The following is a 23,349-nucleotide window of genomic DNA, read 5'->3' on the forward strand; positions in this document are numbered from 1 at the left end:
GGTCCTTTAGCAACAGTTCCACTAGAGGGCGTAGACAGACGTGACTTAAAATGAGTATATAATATATACAGTATATAATGTGACAATAGCAGTATTAGGTTTCGCAGTCTTCTATCCGCAGCCAATCAAAGGTAGCGGGGGCGGCGTTCTGAGAACGTCTCATTCTAAATATCGCGAGATTTTTTGCTAGTCGCTTTCAGCCAATCAGGCGTCAGTTTGCTGTGGCGCGGTCGCCGGGGAAGGAGAGTCTGTTGGCGGGCTGAAGCAGCGGAACACACCGGCGTCATGGACGTGGAGATGGCGGAGACTGAAAGTGAGAAGCGGCCGGCGGAGAGCGGCCCGAAGGCGGGCACGGAGGCCGGGGAGGGTCCGTCTAAAAGCTCCGGAGGCTCCTATGAGCTGCCGTGGGTGGAGAAGTACCGACCCGTGAAACTGAATCAGATCGTGGGGAACGTGGAGACGGTGAGCCGCCTGGAGGTTTTTACCAGAGAGGGAAACGTTCCTAACATCATCATAGCAGGTGCGCGCATACACACAATCATAGCAGGTCCGTGACCACACACACATACTGAAGAATGTAATCTGAGGTCATGTGACTGCAGGTCCTCCAGGAACAGGAAAGACCACCAGCATCCTGTGTTTGGCCCGAGCTCTGCTGGGAGCGTCCATGAAGGACGCCGTGCTGGAGCTGAACGCCTCCAACGACAGGTGAGAGGGACGTAATCTGAGGAACAGGGTCATAATCTCAGGTACAGGGACATTATCTGAGAAGATATAGCCTGAGGAAGAGGAAACAGTCTCAGCAATAGGGACATAATCCGAGGAACTGGTTATTCACTGAGGAACAGGACATAATCTGAGAAATGGGAAATATAAAGAGAAACAATCAAAAATAAATCTGTAAAGTGTTCACTGTGGCATCATCAGTATAACTTTGACTCTGTGTCCACTGACGTGTGTGTGTCTGTGCGCGTGTGTGTAGGGGAATCGACACCGTGAGGAACAAGATCAAGATGTTTGCTCAGCAGAAAGTCACGCTGCCCAAAGGACGACACAAGATCATCATCCTGGATGAAGCTGACAGGTGAGACCATCATGACATCACTTCCTGCCCGTGACCTTTCACAGTAAAACCCTAAACTTGAAGTCCATAGAGAAAATCAGTGATTTTATCTGGCAGGACACAGGAGCTGCTGGTCCTCTGCTGCCTCGTGTGGTTACTTTGAGTCACTGAGGTCAATCTGAACAAAGGAAGTGACAAAATCAGACATTTGACTTTAGTGATGGAGGCAGCAGTGGATCAACAAATCATTGATTTAAACATCAGTGGACTTTGGTGTGGGAGAGTGAGTGGTTTACTAACGTCACATGTATTCACGCCTCCGTTGTCTTCCTCTCTCAGTATGACAGATGGAGCTCAGCAGGCTCTCCGGAGGATCATGGAGATCTACTCGAAGACGACTCGCTTCGCTCTCGCCTGCAACGCCTCCGATAAAATCATCGAGCCGATCCAGTCGCGCTGCGCCGTGCTGCGTTACTCCAAACTGACGGACGGTCAGATCCTCGCGCGGCTGCAGGACGTGGTGGAGAAGGAACGTCTGTCCGTGTCCGATGACGGGCTGGAGGCCATCATCTTCACCGCCCAGGGAGACATGAGACAGGTGAGGGGGCGGAGTCCGGCACTCGCCTCGGTCGTCAGGTCGTCTTTTTCCCGCCTGATCCTTTATTCTTTTGTCTGTATTGTTCAGGCGTTGAACAACCTGCAGTCCACACACTCTGGCTTTGGCTACATCAGCAGCGAGAACGTGTTCAAGGTGTGCGACGAGCCACACCCCCTGCTGGTGAAAAGCATGCTGGGACACTGTGTGGAGGGAAACATCGACGAGGCGTATAAGGTGGTGGAGCAGCTGTGGTCGCTGGGCTACTCTCCAGAGGACGTCATCGGGAACATCTTCAGGGTCTGTAAGACCTTCAACATGGCCGAGTTCCTCAAGCTGGAGTTCATTAAGGTGGGACGGAGCTCCAGGTTTAAAACACACCGCTGTTGCTTTAGTTACGCCTGTAGTCCACACTGCTTATTTTCTTTTAATATGGACAAACAAACTCTTTTGACATTTGAGTGTTTTGAAAACTGCCTGTATTGTAAGTTGGACAAAGGAAATGTGAGACTTTTATTTTGACAACTGCAGACTGTGTTTTAGCATGGATTGGTTGTATTTAAGTGTGGAGGCTAGAAACAGACTTTTAGTTTGAAAACTGCAGGGTTGGATTTTCATTTACACAAAGAAAATCTGAGTTTAATTCTGAAAAGTGACGTCTCTTCCCTCCTGCAGGAAATCGGTTATACTCACATGCGTGTGGCTGAAGGCGTGAACTCTCTGCTGCAGATGGCCGGACTGCTCGCTCGACTCTGCAGTAAGACCATAGCGCCCCCTGCCAGCTGAATCCTGCTAAGCCCCGCCCTCTTGTTTTTCAGCCAGATAAACGTCTCGCGTCTTGTTTCACACCACAGTGACTCAGTGTCTTGGAGGCAAAACTATGTAAAAATGTGACATGTAAATGTATAATTTTTGAATAAAAAAATACAAACTTTTCATTGTGATGTTAAAACTGTAAAAAAAAAAAAAAAAGTGACTTTTAATTTGAAAAGTGAGGGAAGTTCATGTCGTATTGTTTCGTCTGTAAAGTAAGACATTAAAAAAAAACCTGGTTATAGATCACAAACTTTATTTAATAACAAACTGTTTCCATTAAAAGTCAAAAACAACAAACGTCTGAATAAATACTGAGCAGAAGCAGATTTACAGTTAAAGTTCCTAAACAATCAAACGCAGAAATATTTAAACATTTCTCAAGCATTTTATGATTCGGGGGGGGGGGGGAGTTACTTTTTTTTGTTTACGAATAAACATCAAATCAATATTTATTTCCTTCTCTGTTCCTAAAGTCGTCCAGCAGGGGGCAGCATCGTCCTCTGAGCGCACGTGTGCACGACGTCACATGCCCACGGCTCGTCAATCTGTGATATAATTAATAATAAATACGTCGTCACGGAAACTAACAGTTTAGGGATTGGCTCTGGGAGCAGGAAGTGACATCATCAGCTACTGCTGTTTAACACGAACGACGACAGTCACTGAACAGTTGTCACCACGAGCAGCATGCTGTCGTTACCATGGAAACCACGGAAGAGATGAGATTTACAGTTACGGCAGAGCTGTGATGAGTGAGTACTGGTTACCGTTAATAACCAATAATCAGTTCCTTTGATCTTAGTTTTATCGACTTTGATGTAAAAACTAAATAAATACAAAGAAAATTAATTAGTTCAATATTAAACAAATAGCTTTAACGAGAAGTTTGAGAGTTTTATAATCATGGAGTGAAGAAGAGGAGGAGAGGTAGGAGGAAATAGGGGAGGGAGAGGTAGACGGAAATAAGGAGGGAGAGAAGAGCTGAAGGAGGAGAAAGTAGGAGGGAGGGGAAGGAAGTAGGAAAAGATAAGAAGAAAGGAAGAGAAAAAAGGGAGAGAAGGAAGAGGAGTGAACGACAAAAAGAAAAGTGTTTTGGTGAAACTGTTCCGTCAAAAAAAAGCACATTAATAATAAAGAAGAAGAAAGGATCAGGCCTGAAGTGAAGAAAAAAACAAAACACAAACAACAACTGTGGACTAACTCCTACATCGTTACCATGGCAACCACATCAGTGTCCTACGCAAACCCGAGCCAAAATGGCCGCCGAGGTTCGGGAAGAACGTTTTACGACTGAAACGGCAGGAGAGGAGGAGGAGTTAAGATGGAGGAAGAAGAAGGAGGAGGACGTCCTACGTGGACGTCTACGAGCTGAGCGGTGGCGTCACGTCAGAGGCGGCGCCCTCTGCCTGTGAGTTGGTGTTACTGCGGCTCCGGCTGCCGTCAGTGGAGCTGACACTGGAGGTCGAGTGAGTTCTGGAGCGAACCAGCCGGGTCATACCAACTGAGGGCACTAGAGGGAGACACAGAGACATGAGTGTGTGTGTGTGTGAGAGTTCACTGTCCAATCAGAAGAGATTTCAATCATGGACAGTGAAGATTCAAATGTGATGATGAGTCTAAGGCTGGAATTTACAGCTCTTTGAAAGGCTCGGGGAGGCGGGGCCTTTCAAAGACTCGCCTCATTCTTAGATTTAATCAGTTTTTAGAAGCAAAACTGGTTGTAATTATAAATCAAGATTTGGGGTAGAATGATTCAATATGATAAACCAAGAGCACACACACACACACACACACATTGATTTCACACAGGTCAGACAATGAGGGAGCAGACATGAACATAAGGAGTGTGTGTGTGTGTGTAAATCCTGATACCTGATTGGCTGCTCAGGTGGTTTAACACAACATGAGGGACTGGAGGAGACAAAGACAAGGAGAAGAAGAGAGGGAGGAGGAGGAGGAGGAGGAGTAACTGTAGATTTAAAATACACAGAAGACACACAGAGACACACACACAGAAAACATGTACACAACTGGACATCAACACTGCAAACTGTGACTTACAGTTAGTGAACCAGGGCTGCACACACACACACACACACACACACACACAGACACACACACACACACACACACACAGACACACAAACCTAATTCAAGTGATTTCTTAATAAGTTCATAATAAATCAGGTTTTGATGATGAATGACTTTCATTATAAAAAAGTTTTTTGTCAGTGTTTTTTGTCAGTGTGAGTGAGTGAGTGAATTCACTCACTCACTCACAGATACTCACTGTAGCTCATCCCCTGAACAAAATACTTGAAGGCCTCGATGAGCTTTCCAGGCTGAGGACGGAGAAGAAAGCAACATAAATAATCAGCGTGGAACAGTCTCAAAGGCGAGGATGTAAAGTACAGTTAGATTATGAGACAGGAAGTGAGTCAGACTTACCTGCACCACCTGAGGTAGTCCTCCACAGTCGGCCATCTTAGAGAGACAAACAACAACAAGGTCAGGTGACAACAAACAACTGAAGAGAAGAAAATGTTCTATTGAAAACATGAGAGAAAAGAAAAGAGCAGACACACACACACAGACACACACAGACACACACAGACACACACCTTGAGCAGTGTAGTTTTGGTCGGGTTCAGTCTGGAGTTACACTCCACCTGCAAATGAATACACACAAACACATAGAACGACATCACAATGACACAGTATTTGTTGTCATGGAAACAGATGAGTTCATTCATTATAAAAGTTATTAATAATTCAAGGACGCTCACAACGTACAGCCATTTTTAATTTAAACTCCTGTGACGACATGTTCATGAAAAAGTCTGATCTTTTATATCAGGATATAAATCATAACAATAACATATGTGGATATAAAGCGTGTTTTCAGTTTTTAATCTAAACTCAAACATATGATAACAATGATGTCATTAAATAAACAACAGCTCACACTCACCACTGCATCAACAGCAGGTGACGAGTCTCCAACCACCAGTAGAGCAGGACACCTGACATGAGTCAGCACAAATCACACACAGAGCTATGAGTCAGCACAAATCAGAGTCATGAGCCAGCACAAATCACACACACAGTCATGAGCCAGCACAAATCACACACACAGTCATGAGCCAGCACAGATCTCTCTCTCTCTCGCAGTCATGAGCCAGCACAAATCACACACTGAGTCATGAGTCAGCACAAATCTCTCTCTCGCAGTCATGAGTCAGCACAAATACCACACAGTCATGAGCCAGCACAAATCACACACACTGAGTCATGAGTCAGCACACATCTCTCTCACACACAGTCATCAGTCAGCACAAATCACACACACAGTCATGAGTCAGCACAAATACCACACACTGTCATGAGCCAGCACAAATCACACACACTGAGTCATGAGTCAGCAGAAATCTTTCTCTCATGCACAGTCATGAGTCAGCAGAAATCTCTCTTTCACAGTCATGAGTCAGCAAAAATTTGTCTCACACACAGTCATGAATCAGCAGAAATCTCTCTCTCTCACACAGTCATGAATCAGCAAAAATCTCTCTCACACACACAGTCATGAGTCAGCATAAATCTCTCTCTCATAATAATACAATAATGAATAAAGAGAGGTACCTGAGTGTGACGACGGTGTTTTCATTCATACCAGGAACAGGTCGCTCTATCTGTAAATCTTCACGACTAACACACACACACACACACACACAAACACACACACACACACTTAGTTAATCTGGTGGATTATTACATAATTGTGAAGACTGTAATTACGGAGAAGGTTGTTAACATTTTCACATGAGCTCACAAACGTATGGTCCTAGTGATTTACTCTCAAGTGCCACCAGGGGGAGCTGCATATTCTAGGTCAGGGGTGGGCAATTATTTTCCCCATGGGGCCACATGAGAAACAGAAAATATTGTTGAGGGCTGCAATCACACCGGACAAGTTCACATACGAGTGCCGGAGCGTCGCTGGTTAGATAATAAGATAATAAACAGGGAGGAAGATAATGAGAACTCCTATAGAAGAAAAGTACCACAGACATCATTCTTAACGTTGTCTTCGATATCGACTGCCTCTGACTCCTTTGCACGCTCTTCATCAGATAAATTCTTGTATTTCTCCTCGTGTTTGGTCACGTAGTAGCGTTTCAGATTGTAATCCTGAAACACAGCGACTTGTGTACCACAAACACACGGCGTTACCTCCGACGCCTGTAAAGAAATATTTAGCAGTCCATGTCTTGTTGAAAACGCGCCATTCGGAATTAACTTTTCTTTTTTAAACATGAGCCCACACTTTTAGGGGGCCAGTGGAACACGTGCGTCCATATGTCAGGCTTTTCAAAATAAAAGCAACACAGTTGTATTGCATGGCCCGCGGGCCACATACGGCCCTTTGGCCATCCCTGTCGGGCCCGCGAAAGGCCGTCATGATTTAGTTAAGACTCTCTTGTATTTAGTGACACTTTTTAGTAAAGTGTTTTCTCTTCACATGAAGGTAGATAACACACAGAAGGCTCCACCCACTTATATTTACACATTAAAAATGATATGATACATATGTAAGTATTTATGTGTCTAAACAGGCCGGTCGGGGGATTCCTAAGTAAAACATGACTGGCCACAGGGGGGCGTCGTACCTCTCGTAGCTGTTGTAGAACAGAGCCAGGTTTTCCTGAGGAATGTCCTGAGACACGTGCAGTCTGTACGTCTGGACGATCTCCTGATTGTCTGTCAGCTCCTCCTACACACGGGTCACAGGTCACAGGTCACAGACTCTTTAAAACATTTAATATGAACTGGAGGCAGAGACATTTGAATGTAGATGTTTTACTTAAAGATAACTTTATTCATTTTATTGAACATCTTTCTGATTATGTGATTTCACATTAGTTTATGTATATTTTAAATTATTTGAATGTGTTGTATAAGCTCTGTGTACAGCTGTCTGACAGGACATTTTCATCTCAATCAAGTTTTATTCCTGCTTAAATTTTAATATTAATAATTGTGTCCATTTGAGTGACAGAAGGAAACTGACATGAAATGTGCATATATTCATCCCCTATGTAAATCTGTGTGTGTGTGTGTGTCTGTGTGTCTGTGTGTGTCTGTGTGTGTGTGTGTGCCTGTGTGTCTCACAGTGCTGAAGTGGTGTCCCATGATGATGTCGACCAGGTTACTTGTGAAACCGCTCAGCTGTAACAAACAAAAGAAGACAAGAGAAAGAATGAGACATGATTTTACGACAACCTAAAAGGTTCTGGCGCTCGACTCGACTTGTTTTGGTTTCTCTTCCATCAGAGACAGAACCTGTGTCCTGCTCTGACGAGGCTCAGCTGAGCTGATACTAAACTGTGACATTTAACAGACTGAAGGTCACTGAAGGTCAGAGAGTGTCGTCACTGAAGAGTCATGAGCACAACTTCAATGTCCAACTGTAGATCAAAGTTAAAAAGACTTAAAAATTCTGAAAGCTATGAAACTATGAAAACTAAACCTGAGGAGGTACGATGAAGTCATGGAAAATAAACCCAAACCAAGTCGAGATGAGCTGGAACTGTACAGTGGAAAAGTGCCATTAGTGTGTGTGTGTGTGTGTGTGTGTGTGTGTGTGTGTTACCTTGGAGGCAGCCCAGTCCACCCAGCCCTTTGCACAGGGGTCGATGTTGATCAGAAGTAAACCCTCCACCAGACTTGGCTTCTTCAGCTGAAACAACAATCATTTTAACATCGGTCTCCAAACGTCTCTAATAACACCAGGAGAAAGTCACTAGATGTGTTGCTTTTGTTTAAAAGAAAAAAAAAATCTTTTTAGAAGCCCCGCCCCTCTAAAGTTCCAGCTAATCGGAAAAGTCCCGAGTCACGATGTTAGCTAATGTTAGCTACACGTTACCATAAGATACTCAAATCACAAGTTATAGCTATTTAACTATATTTTATTTTTTTCATATGTAGATTTATTAAAATATAGTTAAAAGCAAAGCAGTTGATGGTCAGACATGAGCAGCCGTCATCATCACAGCAGCTTTGTTTACTTACAGCCAGTTTGGTGAGGACGTAAGCTCCAGCTCCAACACCGATCCCAATCACAGTCTGTACACTGACACACACACACGCACACACAGTGAATTGTGTGGCTGAATTCATCCTGCTAGACTTTAAATTGAGGTGATAAACATGACACTTGTATTTTAGTCACAGTGTGTGTGTTTCTGTGTGTGTAAACCTTACTGTAGCTGTGTGAGGACAGACGGAAGCATCTCAGCCAGTTCATCCATGGAGGGATACTGGTACCTGTACACACACACAGATGACATACATAACTGGTCTTTGTGTGTGTGTGTGTGTGTGTGTGTGTGTGTGTGTGTGTGTGTGTGTGTGTGTGTGTGTTACCCTGTGGGGAAGACTGGAGCATTCTCCTGCTGTCCTGGTGCATCAACATGCACAACTGAGAAATGCTGAGTCACCTCTTGCATGTCCTCGTAGTTGAACAGGGTGTTGAAGCATGACTTGTCTACACACACACACACACACACACAGTAAAAACACACTAACTTTAGGTTGCTGTAACCTGGTAACCTGTGGTGTTAGCTCTGAGTGAAGTGAGCTCACGGTTCAGTCCGACGTCATGGTAGGTGAGGATTGTGGGTCGGTTGCTCTTCACGGCGCCTCTCATGGTGACGTGCAGGACGCCGTGGGCCGTCTCCACATCGTGCTCCTGAGCGACAAACAAAAAAAACTCTCATTACTGTAAACAACACACAGAGAGTCGACCTCCTTCTGAACATGCGTGAAGAAACTCACTGATCAATCATGTATGATTAAAATAACATTCATAAAAGCACCACATTCTAACTGTGGAACGACATGGATCTGCTGAGTCACTGGTACTGAACAATGCTGTGTCATGTGAAGCAGCAGCAGCGGCCTGGTGTCGTCATATGTTTCACACTGAGGTAGAGGTGTCGCAGACTGATTTGATCAACTGACTGCGAATCAACTGACAGATTTATTTATGGATCTTCACAATCACTCCCACACCAAACCTCATCGAGAAAATCGGTGGTTTTAACATCACTGCACACAGGAGTTGTTGACCCACCGCTGCCTCCATCACTAAGTTCAAATGTCTTATTTTGTCACTTTGCCATTTTAAAATCTTCATTCACATTTACTTCAGTGACACAAAGTGACCACATGAGGCAGCAGAGGACCAGCAGCTCCTGTGTCCATGCGAGCTAAAATCACTGGTTTTCTCTATGGATTTTGGTGTGGGAGAGTGAAAAAGTTCTTTCGAACAGAAACAAGCAATATGAGATGGCAGACTTCACCCCATTCACGCAAAACAAGCCTCTGTTGGTCATATTGGCCAGTGTGGAAACACAAACAGAAAGACAGACAGACAGAGCCACTGAAAACCTTGATGATGATAAAATCTTTCTGGAGTTGATAGAGTGTGAGACAGTGATGAACGTACCTGGCAGTCAAAATCCTGAAGATTTCTACCACTCTGAAGAAAAACACACACAGAGAAATAGATTAATCATGGCTATATTAATAATACTGAATGAATTCAGTTTTGATCCAGGATGAGATTCAATTTTTCCAAAACATTCATGGATTCACATAAATCTGAACTCCTCACAGCAGAGCTGCCCCCTGCTGGCTATTCAATATATGACTACCTCCTGATTGAGTTCACTAAAGACTGATGGACGATAGGAAACAAAATGTAAACAACCTCATGTGTTTACAGTTAACGTATGAATGTAAACACAGAAGATTGGCCCAGACTAAGCCCCGACCCCCTCACCTGCCCCGTCAGCAGTGGTCTGATCTCAGTCAGCTGGACGTCATGAAGCTCCTCCATCATGGGACCACTGATGTACTGTCCGTCAACTTAGTGAGACACACCTTTGAGACAAGTGAGGGACAAAAATAAGACATATTTCCTGTGTGTGTGTGTGTGTGTGTTTTAATCTAATGGAAACAGTCAGTGATCTCCAATGGCAGTAAGCCAGTTATGTGTGTGTGTGTGTGTGTGTGTGTGTGTGTGTGTGTGTGTGTGTGTGTGTGTTCTTGTATTTGTTATCTCTTTTTTTTCTGTCATAAACACTGACATTGTCAGGACCAGTAGTCCTCATGGAGACATAAAACCTGGTCCTAATGAGGCAGAACCTCATTTCCCAGGAACTAAATGAATGGAAATCAATACAGAGTCATATGTGTGTGTGTGTGTGTGTATGTGTGTGTGTGTGTGTGTGTGTGTGTGTGTGTGTGAGACTCTCTGGTTGATGTCGAACCTTCCCTCGGGTGATTTTGGCTTTGACCCAAACAGATGAAGTGAGTGTGAAGCTACAATGACCTACAAACAGTGAACACATTGCGTCACGTTCACAGTCAACATCTCCGTTTCAGTGGAGAGTTTTGGATATTTCAGGTGCAGGGAAACAGTCGGAGCAGAACTGAACTGATTTTTCCACAGATACAAAACACTGTGAATCCTCATTAAAGTTATTTTTATGTGTTTTCAGATCCTGGAGCCAACATTATGTATCTGCCAATATAATGATTTTTTTTTTAACTTCCGGACATCAATATTGGCCCTGAAAGTATAGCATCACTCAGGCTCACTGTGTTACACAACACGACACGACACTGTGTGTGTGGGTGGAGATTAAAAATAAATCACAATGTTTTTGTCTTCATGCTCATGCCTTAAAATCGATTAATAGATGAATTTAACATGTGACGAAAACAGTGAGGTGCAGGTCTGAGGATGTTTCTGTGATGATCGCCCACACTCACTCACACACGCACACACACACACATGCACTCACTCTCTCTCACACACACACACACACTCACACACTCACAAACACAGGAATCTGCATTGACATCCATTCATTTGAACAGATTAAACAAAGCCTCATCATTAACCTGAACCCTAACCAGTTAACGGTTAACCCTAACCATGACCTAATCACAATCACAATCTTAGCCAGTTCCTCAGAAATTAGGTTCTGCCTCATTAGGACCAGGTTTTGGTCTCCGTAAGGACTACTGGTCCTGACAAGGTCAAAGTTTATGACAAAAAGATGTCCTAAAGAGGGAGCAAGCACAACAACACACACAGGACCCTCACACCCGAACCTTAACTATCATAACTATCACCTAATCCTCAACCATGCCCTAATTCTAAACCTAAAACCAGGTCTCAACCAAAGAAAAACAATTATTTTAAACTGAGCCAAAGTGTCCTTATTCCTGTGGTTCATAAACATGGTCCTCACAAAGACACACATACACACACACTAACCTAAAATCGGTGCTAAGCTCACATTGAACTGCTTCCTCTTAATTAATGAGCTGGGATGCTAATGTAAGCACCAGACAGACAGCTCAGCCTTAGCAACCGTTGCTACGGATGAGCTCATGGCGCGCACGTACACACACACGCGCACCTGTAACCCAATATACTGTCGCCATACAGAAGGAGAACATCTTGCTAACACAGCTCACTCTGTTAACACACACACAGAGATAGAGTTAACGTTAGCTGCTCATTAGCTGACGAATGGTGGCAGTAATGAATTAAAACTCACCGGTAGCCGCAGTTAGTTAGCAACTCACCGTCAGCAGCCGCCAGCTCCAGAGGCTAACTTCACCACCTCTGTTAGTCCAACGACTAGTTTAGCTGGTTAGTTTCGCTGGTTAATCGGTTCACTGTGTGAACGCAGGAGAAGTTGTTGACGCGAGTGTCTCTCTGTGTGTGTGCGAGCTACAGTTGCACGCGGACAGTAACGGAGGGCGGAGCCACGCAAATAACAGGTCGCTGCTTCCGCGGTCACGTGACCAAAAATTACATGAGAAAAATTCTATCATTTTCTGCGTTTTTTTCTTACTTTATTAGATTTTTTTCATGTGTTTCGTTTGTTTTTACGAATTAAATAATTAGGGCAGGTACTGTTTCCCTTTAGATTATTATTATATTATATTGGTGGCTTTGTGATCATGTTTGAGGCAACGTGCATAAAAACTCAGGTGTGGCGAAAATGCGAAATTGTCAGTTTTCAGGCCCGTGCATTGCAGCAGGGCTCTATAGCGCTCCCTAGGGTGAAATATGGATGGAGCAAGTCAATATTAAGTTGCACTGAATACACTTAAAAACACTTAACACTTAAAGTGACTTAAACATTGCAATATCGTTATCATGACTTAAATAATACGATAATATCGTTATCATGACTTAAATATTACGATAATATTGTTATTGTGATTTAAATATCATGCATGACTTCAGGACTTGGCATCAGAGGATTAAAAAAAGTGACGTTTTGAGAAATGTATTTTTTTATTATTTAATTCAGTGAAATATTTTGAGTTTTACAACAAATCTCAACTCTTTCTTTAAACAAATCTCCACTCTTCACTAAAACTCTCCTGCAGCTTCATAAACAGAAGCTCGTCTTAATCTATCAAAATAAATCTGCAGCTTTTTTTTACAGTCGCATAAAAAAGAATATTTACACACAAGCCTGTTTTTGTGTTTGTCGTGTCAGAGAACGACCATGTGGCGTGAGCTTTAAAATGTTTTGTCATAGAGAAAAAAAAGGCTTGGTTAAAAATTAAAGGATGAGCTTCAACATGAATCTGAAATAAAGCAAAACAAAAAAAATCCCTTCAATGACACGGTCGAGCGACAGAAACAACGTATTTGGGACAAAGTGTTTGCTCAGATGTCAGTGTGGTTACGTTATTGCACAGCAGGAAGACTGTTAGCCTGGTTAGCTGCATGCACTAAAGTTCAGCCTTAGCTCTAACACTTGATTCACAGAACACAACAGAAATCTTTTTGAAACAAAATTAAACAAAAATCAATCAAAAATCAAAGCAGTCTTGGCATCATGATGGAAGCGTTTGTTTTTGTACCTTTGTGAAATTTAAATACTAAAAATCTCCTGTTCAGTCATTTTATATAAAAAAAAAAAGTCCTCTTTTGCGACCACCACAGGGGGCGCTGTCCTGCCAGTGAAACAGTTTTCTCTGACAACAGTCAGTGATCTGGCCTTGTCCATCTCTCTGTCAGTAACTTCCCAGGTCACAGAGGTCAGGGGGCTCAGAGGTGAAGGAGGGAGGTGTGTGTCAGTGACAGAACGACAGGCGTCTCACGGTGCAGAGGTCACACAGCAGCCGCCTGATTCGCTGTTTGAGCTCCGGGAGGCGGGACAAAGGGTCGGGAGGCTCCAGCTCGCCTGAGAGGTCGGACCAGGACTCCAAGACTGGAGAGAGGGAGACAGAGGGGGAGAGGGAGAGAGAGAGACAGAGAGACAGAGGGGGCGAGGGATGGAGAGAGACAGAGAGACAGAGGGGGCGAGGGATGGAGAGAGAGGGAGAGGGAGGGAGAGAGACAGAGGGGTAGAGAGAGAGGGAGGGAGAGAGAGAGAGAGAGAGAGACAGAGGGGTAGAGAGAGGGAGAGATTGTTATGATTAGATGTTGGTGATTCCACACAGGAAACTAAAGGCTGTAAACCACTCACTCTCCCACACCAAAGTCACCAAAATAGTGAAAATCAGTGATTTTAGCTCACAGGGACACAGGAGCTGCTGGTCCTCTGCTGCCCCGTGTGGTCACTTTGTGTCACTGAGGTCAATCTGAACACAGGATTTCACACGCCAAATTTGACAAAATAATTAGTGAGTGATTGAGGCAGCAGTGGATCAACAACTCCTGTGTGTGTGATGTTAAAATCATCACACACACAAACCTTGGGTTTGGTGTGGGAGAGTGAGTGGTTTACAAACTTCAGTTTCCTGTTGGAAAAGTCTGTTTGACGTGTGTGTGTGTGTGTGTTACCGTCTAGCTCTCTCTCTATCACGTCCATCCTCGCACTGATCTGCTGTTGAAGAGACTCCACGTGTTCCAGCAGGTTCAGCTCACACTCGTGTGTCACAGGTGTGTGTGTCCCGCTGTGTGTGTGTTTCCTGTGTTCCGTGTGTGTGTGACGCTCTGTCTTCACGTTGCGTGCATCGCCATGGCTGCGCTCCTCTGCGAAGGTTGCCGCCGCCATGTTTCTGCAATCGTCAGCGGTCGTGTCGGTCACGTGTCTGTCGCCATCTTCAGTCTTTATGTCCTACACACACACACACAGAGCTTAGTGTGTGTTCACTGCGTTCACACTCTGAGGTAAAAATAGTTCCACAGTGGTATCATAGCAACAGCAGCGAAGATGAGGAGCAGCTTCTTTGTTTTCACTTCACTCCCACTGTTGATTTATTCACAGCACTGAACGACCTCATAGATATATATATATATATTTACCCACACACATTTAAGCTCCGCCCACAACCATAATTGTTGTTTACATTAAAGACAGAAAACCACACAGATGTGCATTTTTGCTACGCATCACAAAAAACACACGTCACATGACCTGTCATTGTTGCTTAGTAACAGACAGGAAGTGTAAGCGACATTGGATTCACCGCTCACTACAAATTCCCAAATAAGAACATTCTGTATACATTCAAACTTGTAGTTTTCATAATAGTCACAGTTTTTGTTTATCTACACTAAAACACAGCACTGTAGTTTCCAAAATAAACGTTTCTGTTCATCCACACTAAAGTACAACCCTGTAGTTTTCAAAACGAAATGTCTGTTTCTGTTCATCCACACTAAAATACAACCCTGTAGTTTCCAAAATAAAAGTTTCTGTGCATCCATACTAAAGTACAAACCTGTAGTTTCCAAAATAAAGGTTTCTTTTCATCCACACTAAAATACAACCCTGTAGTTTCCAAAATAAAATTTCTGTTTCTATTCATCCACACTAAAATACAACCCTGTAGTTTTCAAAGTAAAAGTTTCTGTTCATCCATAAAAACAACCCTGCAGTTTACGTTGATCTATACACCGATGTGCTCAGCTGTTACCTTGTGTCCACTGTTGTCTTCCTGTGTCTCCTCTGTTTTTTCCCATGATGCTCCAGGCTTCTGGTAGCAGTGCTCGCTGCTGACATAACTGAGAGCCGGTTCTCCTGCTGGGCTGGATGTCAGTCTGGGTTCCTCTTCCCATCTCCATGGTAACCTCCACAGTTTTAGATCAGGGTGGGACGGAGAGCTGCGTGGACAGTGGACAAACAAACAAAGAGTAAACACACAAACACCTGAACGTGAACGAGTCAAAGATGAAACAAACTCACTGTAAGAGGCTGATCTTCAGCTGCAGTCCACTGAGGACCTGACTGAGACCGTGAGTGTGAGACATCAGACGGTTTGTGTGTGTGATCTTTGACGAGTTCATCTCAGAGTAGTTCTCCTTCACACACGACAGCCCGAACATGTGACCAGATATCAGCAAATCAGGCTCCGATCGCAGGCACAGGGACCGCCTCCAACCTGGAAGACCGTGGAAAAAAAAATATCAATGGAAAACCATGGACTCAACCAAGGAACATGGATTCTTTAAATTCAGGATTCAAATCTAAAATGGATTATTTAAATTCAGGATTAAACCTAAAAAAACAGGATTTTCATATTCAGGATTAAACATTGGACCATTCATTTACAATTCCAGAATTAAAATCTGCAACATAGATTTATACATTCAGGATTAAACCTGGAACTTCAAGAATTAGGATTACACCTGGGAACAGGTAATTTCAAATTCAAGATTAAAGTCCAGAACATGGATTCTTGACTCCAGGATGAAACCCAGGAACGTGGATTTTTAAATTCAGGAAGAAACCTGGAATTTCAAAATTAGGAATAAAAATAGGAAAAAGGTATTTTAAAATTCAAGATTAAAGTCCAGAACATGGATTCTTGAGTGCAGGATGAAACCCAGGAACATGATTTTTTAAATTCAGGAATAAAACCTGGAAACTTGGATTATTTAAAACAGGATTAAACCTGGGAACATACATTTTTATATTTAGGATTAAACCCAGGAACATGAATGGTTGGGATTAGTGCAGTCATGTCTCACCTGCAGTGTGTCTGCAGTAGTAACAGATGTAGTTGTGAGGGACGTTGTCTTCATATAATCCCATACAGGTTCCGTGCTGCCAAGACAGACATGACTCGCACTGCAGACACACACACACACGCACACATACCTTTAATGAAGGAAATGCTTTCTGTATGTCTGATTGTGTTTGCATCAGAAGTGGGCGTGGTCTTTACCTGGATCATGAAATCGTTCTCCTCGTTCACCTCACACACACACCTCACCACCTCACACTCGTCTGTGTCCATAGCTACAGGCCAAGAGGGCGTGTCCTCGCCGCTCTCTGCCGTGAGCGTCGACCAGTCGCTGCCTTCGTCGACTGAAACGAGAGACAGACGTTTGAGACGAGTCTCTTTGAAAGTTTGATACGCACGTCTGCAGTAAATCAACACTCACATCTGTTTGTGTCGCCACCTTGTGGCTGCGTGTCGTCAGGTCTGGGGGAAAGCTTCACAGCAATCGGAGGTTTGTTCGCGTTCTCATCGTCACTGCTGCCAAGTCCTGACAACACAGAAGAGGGGACATGTAACAGGAAGGAGATAGATCCGGTAACTCTAAAGATGACGGGGCGTGTCAGGGTGGGGTGGGGCGAGGCAGGGCGGGGCATAAGTCCCCTTCTGCCAGCAGCCAAACACTGTATCTGTAACGTTGTTTCAGTCGAGGTTTACTTTAGTTTGAAATGATGAGTGACCGATGAACAGAACAACAGGATATAAAGATAATTCAAAATAAAAGTCTCCTGGTCATCCACGCTAAAATACAACCCTGCAGTTTTCAAATTAAAAGTCTCCAATACGGTTCATTTGCGCTAATAGACAACCCCAAAATTTTCAAAATAATATTCTCATCCACACTAAAATACAACCCTGTAATTTTCAAAGTAAAAGCCACAAATTCTGCTGATTCACGCTATAACACAACCCAGCAATTTTCAAAATAAAAGTCTCAATTTCTGTTCCACCACACCTCAAAATGCCCGAGAGTTTTCAAAATAAAAGTCTCAGTTTCTGTTCATCCACATTAAATGCCAACACTGCAGTTTTCAAAGTAAAAGTCTTACATTCTGTTTGTCCAAGATAAAGCATAACCCCACAATTTTCAAAAATAAAAGACTCAGTTTCTGTTCAGCCATGCCTAAAAACACCCTTAGAGTTTTCAAAATAAAAGTCTCAGTTTCTGTTCATCCACTCTAAAACACAACCATATTAAACGACTGTATTTGTATTTTGTAAATAAAAATGTGGCGAGATTATTCCAGATCATGAAAGTGGGTCTAGTGCCTCTAGTGGGTACTGCATCTTGTTCCTCTAATCTGACGTGTGTGTGTGTGTCTCACCAGACTGACTTTTCTTTTTCTTCTTCTTCTTCTTTTTCTTCTTCTTTAGTTTGACCCTCAGGAAGTTCTTCCTCTCCTTCCTGTTCTGTCCTCCACTCCTGTCCCTCCCCACATCCTTCTTTACCTCTGCTGGCAGACGCAGACAGAGACAGACAGACATGTTGGTGACTCTAACCTGAGTCAAACACCTGTGTGTGTGTGTGTGTGTGTGTGTGTGTGTGTCCTACCTGTTCCCATGATGCTTTGCTCCGTGTCGTCATGATGACAGACGATACTTTGGTTCTCATGCTTCCTCTCTGACGCCTGATCACCTCCTTCAGACGACGACCGCTTCCTCCTGCAACGACCACAGTCAGGGTGAGTGTGTGTGTGTGTGTGTGTGTGTGTGTGTGTGAGGACATGTCAGTCTGTCCCTCACAGTTTCAAGGCTTTAGGTTTCAGGGTGAGTGTACCTCGGTGCCTCTTCCTCGCCGCCTCTCTCGTCCAGCTGCTGGTCAGAGTGGTAATACTTGATGTGGTAGTGAAGCAGACTCGCCTTCCTGAAAGACTTGGTACAGTCCGGCGCCGGACACTTGAACGGATTGTGGTCCAACTCAATGGAGAGGATGGGAGGAGGCTGGTTCTTAATGACTCTGTACACTAAGAGAGGACGGACGGACAGTGAGTGTGTGTGTGTGTGTGTGTGTGTCTTTGACCTTGTCAGGACCAGAACTCAAGGAGACCAAAACCTGGTTCTAACGAGGCAGAAAGAACCTCCTTTTTGAGGAACTGGTGAAGTTAAGGACTAAGATTTGAATTGTGGTTGTGGTTAAGGTTAACTGGTTTTGGTGAGTGGACGTCTTTTGTAGGCTGTGTGGACTAATTGTCAAGTAAACCTATCTGAGGACATGTTGGCTGGTCTTAAGTTGTGGGATTTAAGGCAACGGTTAGGCTTTTAATTCTGATGGTTAAAGTTAGGGGAAGGAGCTAGGGAATGCGTTATGTCTGCGAGTGTCCACACAAAGCATGCAAAACCAGCGTGTGTGTGTGTGTCCAGGTTACTAATGTTGTGGGGACCGAAACCTGTTTACACAGTCACATTATGGGGACTTGTCTTCCTTGTGGGGACAAAAAGCAAGTCCCCATAAGGTAAATGACTACATTTTAGGGTGAAGATATGTTTTAAGGTTAGGTTGAGGTTAGGGTTAGGATTAGGATTAGGCCAGTAGTAATTGTGGTTAAGGTTAGAGTAAGTCTCCAGGAAATGAATGCAAGTGAATGCAATGTCCCCTCAAGGCATGAATGTCGAACGTGTGTGTGAGTGTGTCTGCACTCACACGGCTCTCTGCTGAATTTGTGCGTGGTCGGCAGGTGAACTTGTCGCTCCAAAAGAACGTCTGGGGAAGAGAGAGAAACATTTACCTGATAAATAAACAAATAAATAACAGTAACAGTTTTGTTATTGTGACCACACACGTGTCACAGCTGAATTTCCTAACTCAGGTTCACCTCTGTTGATGTGGGCAGAGTTAAAAGCAGTCGACTGGGCGGAGTCAGCTGTGATCGGCTGATTCTGTGCTCCGCTGCTTTTATCTGGACAGAGAAGCGGTGTGTTAACAGAGGTGTGTGTGTGTGTGATACTGAGAGGACACGGGTAACACTCGACACTGTTATGATGAAGACGGTGGAGAATAAAAAACAACAACCTTTTTAATGAAAGGGTAAAGGTCATGGTTAAAAAAGGACAGAGAGCCTGAAACTGAAATTTGTGTCACTTTCACATTGACTATAAATATGGTCAAATTCTGCTTTAACACAAATATTATTAAAGAAGTGTTAAGTGACTTTTTTACAATTACAAATTTACAATACAATTTTGTCAATTTCATGAATTTTCTAATCAATGTATCTAATGTTAATATTTTCAATACAATAAATACAATGTTTATCAATGCAACAGCCTTTTAACGTAATGACCAGACATACACCAACAGACTGACTGCCAAATAATGAGCCATTCTATACATCCACCAACAGACCGACTGCCAAATAATGAGCCATTCTATACATCCACCAACAAACTGACTGCCAAATAATGAGCTCCTCTGTAAATCCAACAAGACACTGGATGCCAAATAATGAGCTCCTTTGTAAATCCTCCAAGGGACTGACGGCCAAATAATGAGCCATTCTATACATCCACCAGATTTGCATGTTTTCAAACAGATCATGTGACTTACTGTCATCTGTTTTCTGCTTTGCTGGTGGATGAGAGGATGAAGTTTCTGGCGTCCTCTTCCTCTCCTCCTCTTCTCCTTCTGCTGCTCCTTCCTTCTCTGATGTGACCTTCTCCTCCATCTCCTCCTCCTTCTTCTCCCCCTGTCTTTCCTCTCCTTGTCCTCCGTCTTCCTCATGCTCCTCCTCACTCTCTCCTTCCTCCCATCCCTCGCTTCCCACGGCACTCTTCTCCGACTTTGATTTCTGTTTCCGTAAAAAAGAGAAGAACTCTGAGCATCAACAGGAGGTGTGGTTTATTTATTTGGAGCCAATCAGAGGATGAGTATTTCTTACTTCCTGGAAAGGTTTGACCTTGGTGGGCTTCACAGTCCTGACCACGCCGTCATAGAAGCGCACTGTGTACGAGTCTGACACACACACACACACACACACACACACACACACACACACAGTCAACATGCTGTTCAGGGAATAAAGATGCATTCACACATTTTTGGTTTGGTTTGGAGTTTGTGAATCAGTTCAAAAGCAGAGATTTGTCAGATTACTGTTACTGCATCTTTGCATAAACACTTGAAGTAATTTCATAGCGTGACATTTGGTGTGATCACACATTAGAACACACAGGAACGCAGTGACCCGTCAGGTGTCAAAGGTCGAGGTGAGTCTCACCGTCTTTGTTGACCCGCAGGATTTTGGCCGGGTAGAAACGACAGTCGGTCCAACAGGCCAGGACCTTTGTCCCAGAGACAAACATCTGAGACACAGAGAGAGGAGACGGAGGTGGACGTGTCGGTTATTAACGGATGGTTCAGCTTTTTAACACATAACCAGAGCTGACTGTGCTGTGAGCGCCCCCTGCTGCCCAGAACAGAGACACAAGGAAAAACTGTTTCAAGCCAAAAGACTCAGCTAATAAAATCTACGACATGTTAAGAAGGCACATGCAATATTCTGTAAATTTACATAAGTGCAATATACTCATACTTGTTCATGTTCAACCTTCGTTTATTTATACAGTAAATATCAAGCCCATACTGTGTATATTCTGCAAACTGTCTACAATGTACACATTCTATTTTAACTAATTTTTTGTAGTATTAGTGTTAATGTCTTTATATATTGTACATTTTTTGGTAATGCATGTGTTGTACACCTTAATGTGAGTACAACAAGTCACTTTTTGTTTCACCTACCGTTTCCTGTTGGAAAAGTCTGTCTAACAGTGAGATAAAGACGTGAACATGTTCAAGATAAGATAAGATAGCCCTTTATTTGGCCTACAGTGGGGAAATTTACAGTGTTACAGTGTTACAGTGTGCGTGCTGAAGATGTCGTAGCTGATGCAGACTTTATTAGTTACTTTGGTTAAGTGGGTGAAATCTGTTGTTAGACATCTAACATCAGTGATTAAGAATAAGAAAATGTTTCTGTGTCAGCGTAAGGACGTAAAGACGTAAGGACATAAGGACGTAAGGACGTAAAGGATGTAAGGACGTAAGGACATGAGGACATGAGGACATAAGGACATAAGGACGTACCGGTTGAGAGTTTGGAGGATTGCGGCCTTGTCTCCTCAGACTGACACGTTCCAGCGGCCGCAGATACGGCGAGTTCCAGTGAAACCACTCATTGTGCCGACGGCTCCACTGACGGTAGTGGATCAGGACTCGCTCTTTGTCAAAATCGATCTTTTCAATCGTAGCAGGGTACCTGCGATGAAAAAAACAACAACAACAGCACAGAACTCTGTGAAGGAGTGAAAGACAAGAGAGACACCACAGAGGTAAAAACCAAATAAGAAAATATCTGTGTGTGAGGTTTAATAGTTCAGACCAGGTCTTCTGTCGATCTCGGGCTTCCACCTGTGCTCCAACCTCAAATATGATTCCTGCCCTGTCAGGAGGGGTCTTCATCTGCACACACACAGAAAAATATAATATTCACGTCTTTATCTCACTGTTAAACAGACTTTTTCCACAGGAAACTGAAGTTTGTAAACCACTCACTCTCCCACACCAAAGTCCATAGAGAAAATCAGTGATGTTAACATCACAGCACACAGGAGTTGTTGAGCCACTGCTGCCTCCATCACTAAGTTCAAATGTTGAATTTTTTTTAATTTTGTGTTTAAAAACCTTTGTTTGGATTTACCTGTGACACAAAGTGACCACACAAGGCAGCAGTAGACCAGCAGCTCCTGTGTCCCCACGAGCTAAAATCACTGATTTTCTCTATGGGGTTTGTTGTGGGAGAGTGAGTGGTTCATGTTACCAAGCATTCAGAATATTTCTTGTGAAAGGTCCTGGAAAGACACGAAAGATATAGCTGCCCCTTGTGGCATGTCAAAGTAAAACTAGTTATTTAAGTGAAATATTATCTCTTCTCCATGTACGGTGATCAAAATTATAATAAGAATTGTTGTAATAATAATAATAATAATAATAATAATAATAACAATAGGTAGTAGATCCACACTGGACCTTTAACATTATTTTCTTTTAGATGATTTTGTTTTGAAAATGAAGTGAATTTTCCACGTCAGCTGCAGAAAACGCCTCCTCTCATCTGCTGTGTCAGCACTCTCTGTCATACACTCCGATTGGCTCGTGGGCCGCTCGTTCCCACTTGTCATTGGACGCTTCTACTGTCAGTCAAAACCGAAACAAAAACTCGCCCCGCCCCCTCCGGAGCAACTCGGAGATTTTTGACAGTAGCTAACATGCTAACGCTGCTAACTGTGTTAGCGTCACATACAAAGACACAAACACTGCGCACTGTTGTTACAGGTGGACGTTAGTGTGGTGCGCATGCGCAGAAGCCGCTGAGCTCGTGTGTGTTGTTAAACGGAGCCGTGTCTCCTCTCCATTCAGTGTCAGTACACAAGCTAACGCGGCTAACAGCTAGCCTGAGCTGAGCAGCTGCTGCAGCGGCGGCACATTAAAGTTTTGTGTTTGATGTCGCGAGGCGGAGGCGAGAACCTGCGCGCTCACTCATCCGTCACCGCTGTGACGTCACAGAGCAGGTGAAGGAAAAGCAAAGATGTTTTTATTTACCTCTGCTGCAGCAGACACTGCTACCATTCACTCTTCATACTGACGAACCGACCGCACCGCGCATGCGCGCGCACACTGACCGACCACCAGCTGGAAGTGTTTGTGTCATCTGACACAGCGGAGGTGTTTGTTTTCATGACGTCATCACGTTAGTTCTCCTCTGATGACGCCGACGATGATTAACACGTTTTTAATGATTATTTATTCTAAAAGACATGTTTTTGA

The 23,349-nt window shown here is 43.6% G+C and overlaps 3 protein-coding genes across 7 annotated transcripts; 1 reads left to right on the forward strand and 2 right to left on the reverse strand.

Moving 5' to 3' along the window:
• Positions 1-112: 112 nt before the first annotated feature.
• Positions 113-2,596, forward strand: rfc2 (replication factor C (activator 1) 2). Its single transcript, XM_058643681.1, has 6 exons — positions 113-520; positions 603-708; positions 983-1,084; positions 1,403-1,661; positions 1,749-2,009; positions 2,334-2,596. Exons 1-6 carry the CDS (start codon positions 286-288, stop codon positions 2,442-2,444), a joined length of 1,074 nt encoding a protein of 357 aa, XP_058499664.1. The 5' UTR covers positions 113-285; the 3' UTR covers positions 2,445-2,596.
• A 109-nt stretch (positions 2,597-2,705) lies between these two features.
• Positions 2,706-12,313, reverse strand: LOC131468956 (protein NDRG3-like). Of its 3 annotated transcripts, none has more exons than XM_058643677.1 (17): positions 12,138-12,313; positions 10,318-10,418; positions 9,982-10,014; positions 9,117-9,222; positions 8,898-9,018; positions 8,736-8,798; positions 8,544-8,604; positions 8,125-8,211; positions 7,644-7,700; positions 7,142-7,245; positions 6,114-6,179; positions 5,446-5,497; positions 5,096-5,143; positions 4,923-4,958; positions 4,765-4,816; positions 4,347-4,385; positions 2,706-3,984 (listed from the first exon to the last, which is right to left on the reverse strand). In XM_058643677.1, the coding sequence occupies exons 2-17, from the start codon at positions 10,375-10,377 to the stop codon at positions 3,836-3,838; spliced, it is 1,134 nt and encodes a 377-aa protein (XP_058499660.1). In that variant the 5' UTR covers positions 10,378-10,418; positions 12,138-12,313; the 3' UTR covers positions 2,706-3,835. The 3 variants fall into 3 exon arrangements, with proteins under 3 accessions (XP_058499660.1, XP_058499661.1, XP_058499662.1); XM_058643678.1 differs by having other exon boundaries at positions 12,110-12,313; XM_058643679.1 differs by lacking the exon at positions 4,347-4,385 and having other exon boundaries at positions 12,138-12,311.
• A 538-nt stretch (positions 12,314-12,851) lies between these two features.
• Positions 12,852-23,213, reverse strand: LOC131468955 (PHD finger protein 20-like). Of its 3 annotated transcripts, none has more exons than XM_058643674.1 (18): positions 23,125-23,213; positions 21,905-21,984; positions 21,610-21,781; positions 20,741-20,825; positions 20,402-20,475; positions 20,071-20,311; positions 19,340-19,423; positions 19,168-19,227; positions 18,304-18,490; positions 18,079-18,188; positions 17,852-17,977; positions 16,912-17,016; positions 16,692-16,834; positions 16,495-16,594; positions 15,710-15,905; positions 15,441-15,627; positions 14,362-14,638; positions 12,852-13,786 (listed from the first exon to the last, which is right to left on the reverse strand). In XM_058643674.1, exons 1-18 carry the CDS (start codon positions 23,149-23,151, stop codon positions 13,650-13,652), a joined length of 2,391 nt encoding a protein of 796 aa, XP_058499657.1. In that variant the 5' UTR covers positions 23,152-23,213; the 3' UTR covers positions 12,852-13,649. The 3 variants fall into 3 exon arrangements, with proteins under 3 accessions (XP_058499657.1, XP_058499659.1, XP_058499656.1); XM_058643676.1 differs by having other exon boundaries at positions 17,861-17,980; XM_058643673.1 differs by having other exon boundaries at positions 17,852-17,980.
• Positions 23,214-23,349: the final 136 nt, after the last annotated feature.

Source organism: Solea solea, chromosome 11 (assembly GCF_958295425.1).
Source record: "Solea solea chromosome 11, fSolSol10.1, whole genome shotgun sequence".
NCBI classification, from domain to species: domain Eukaryota; kingdom Metazoa; phylum Chordata; class Actinopteri; order Pleuronectiformes; family Soleidae; genus Solea; species Solea solea.

Coding starts and splice junctions, on each gene's coding strand:
- rfc2 (XM_058643681.1), top strand. CDS start 286: ATGGACGTGGAGATGGCGGAGACTGAAAGTGAGAAGCGGCCGGCGGAG. Junction 521..602: donor TCCTAACATCATCATAGCAG/GTGCGCGCATAC, acceptor ATGTGACTGCAG/GTCCTCCAGGAACAGGAAAG. Junction 709..982: donor CTGAACGCCTCCAACGACAG/GTGAGAGGGACG, acceptor GCGTGTGTGTAG/GGGAATCGACACCGTGAGGA.
- LOC131468956 (XM_058643677.1), bottom strand. CDS start 10,377: ATGATGGAGGAGCTTCATGACGTCCAGCTGACTGAGATCAGACCACTG. Junction 9,019..9,116: donor CCATGACGTCGGACTGAACC/GTGAGCTCACTT, acceptor GTGTGTGTGTAG/ACAAGTCATGCTTCAACACC. Junction 8,212..8,543: donor ACGTCCTCACCAAACTGGCT/GTAAGTAAACAA, acceptor TTGTTGTTTCAG/CTGAAGAAGCCAAGTCTGGT.
- LOC131468955 (XM_058643673.1), bottom strand. CDS start 23,151: ATGGTAGCAGTGTCTGCTGCAGCAGAG. Junction 20,826..21,609: donor ATCCTCCAAACTCTCAACCG/GTACGTCCTTAT, acceptor TCTGTGTCTCAG/ATGTTTGTCTCTGGGACAAA. Junction 14,639..15,440: donor AAGACAACAGTGGACACAAG/GTAACAGCTGAG, acceptor GTGTGTGTGTAG/GACATAAAGACTGAAGATGG.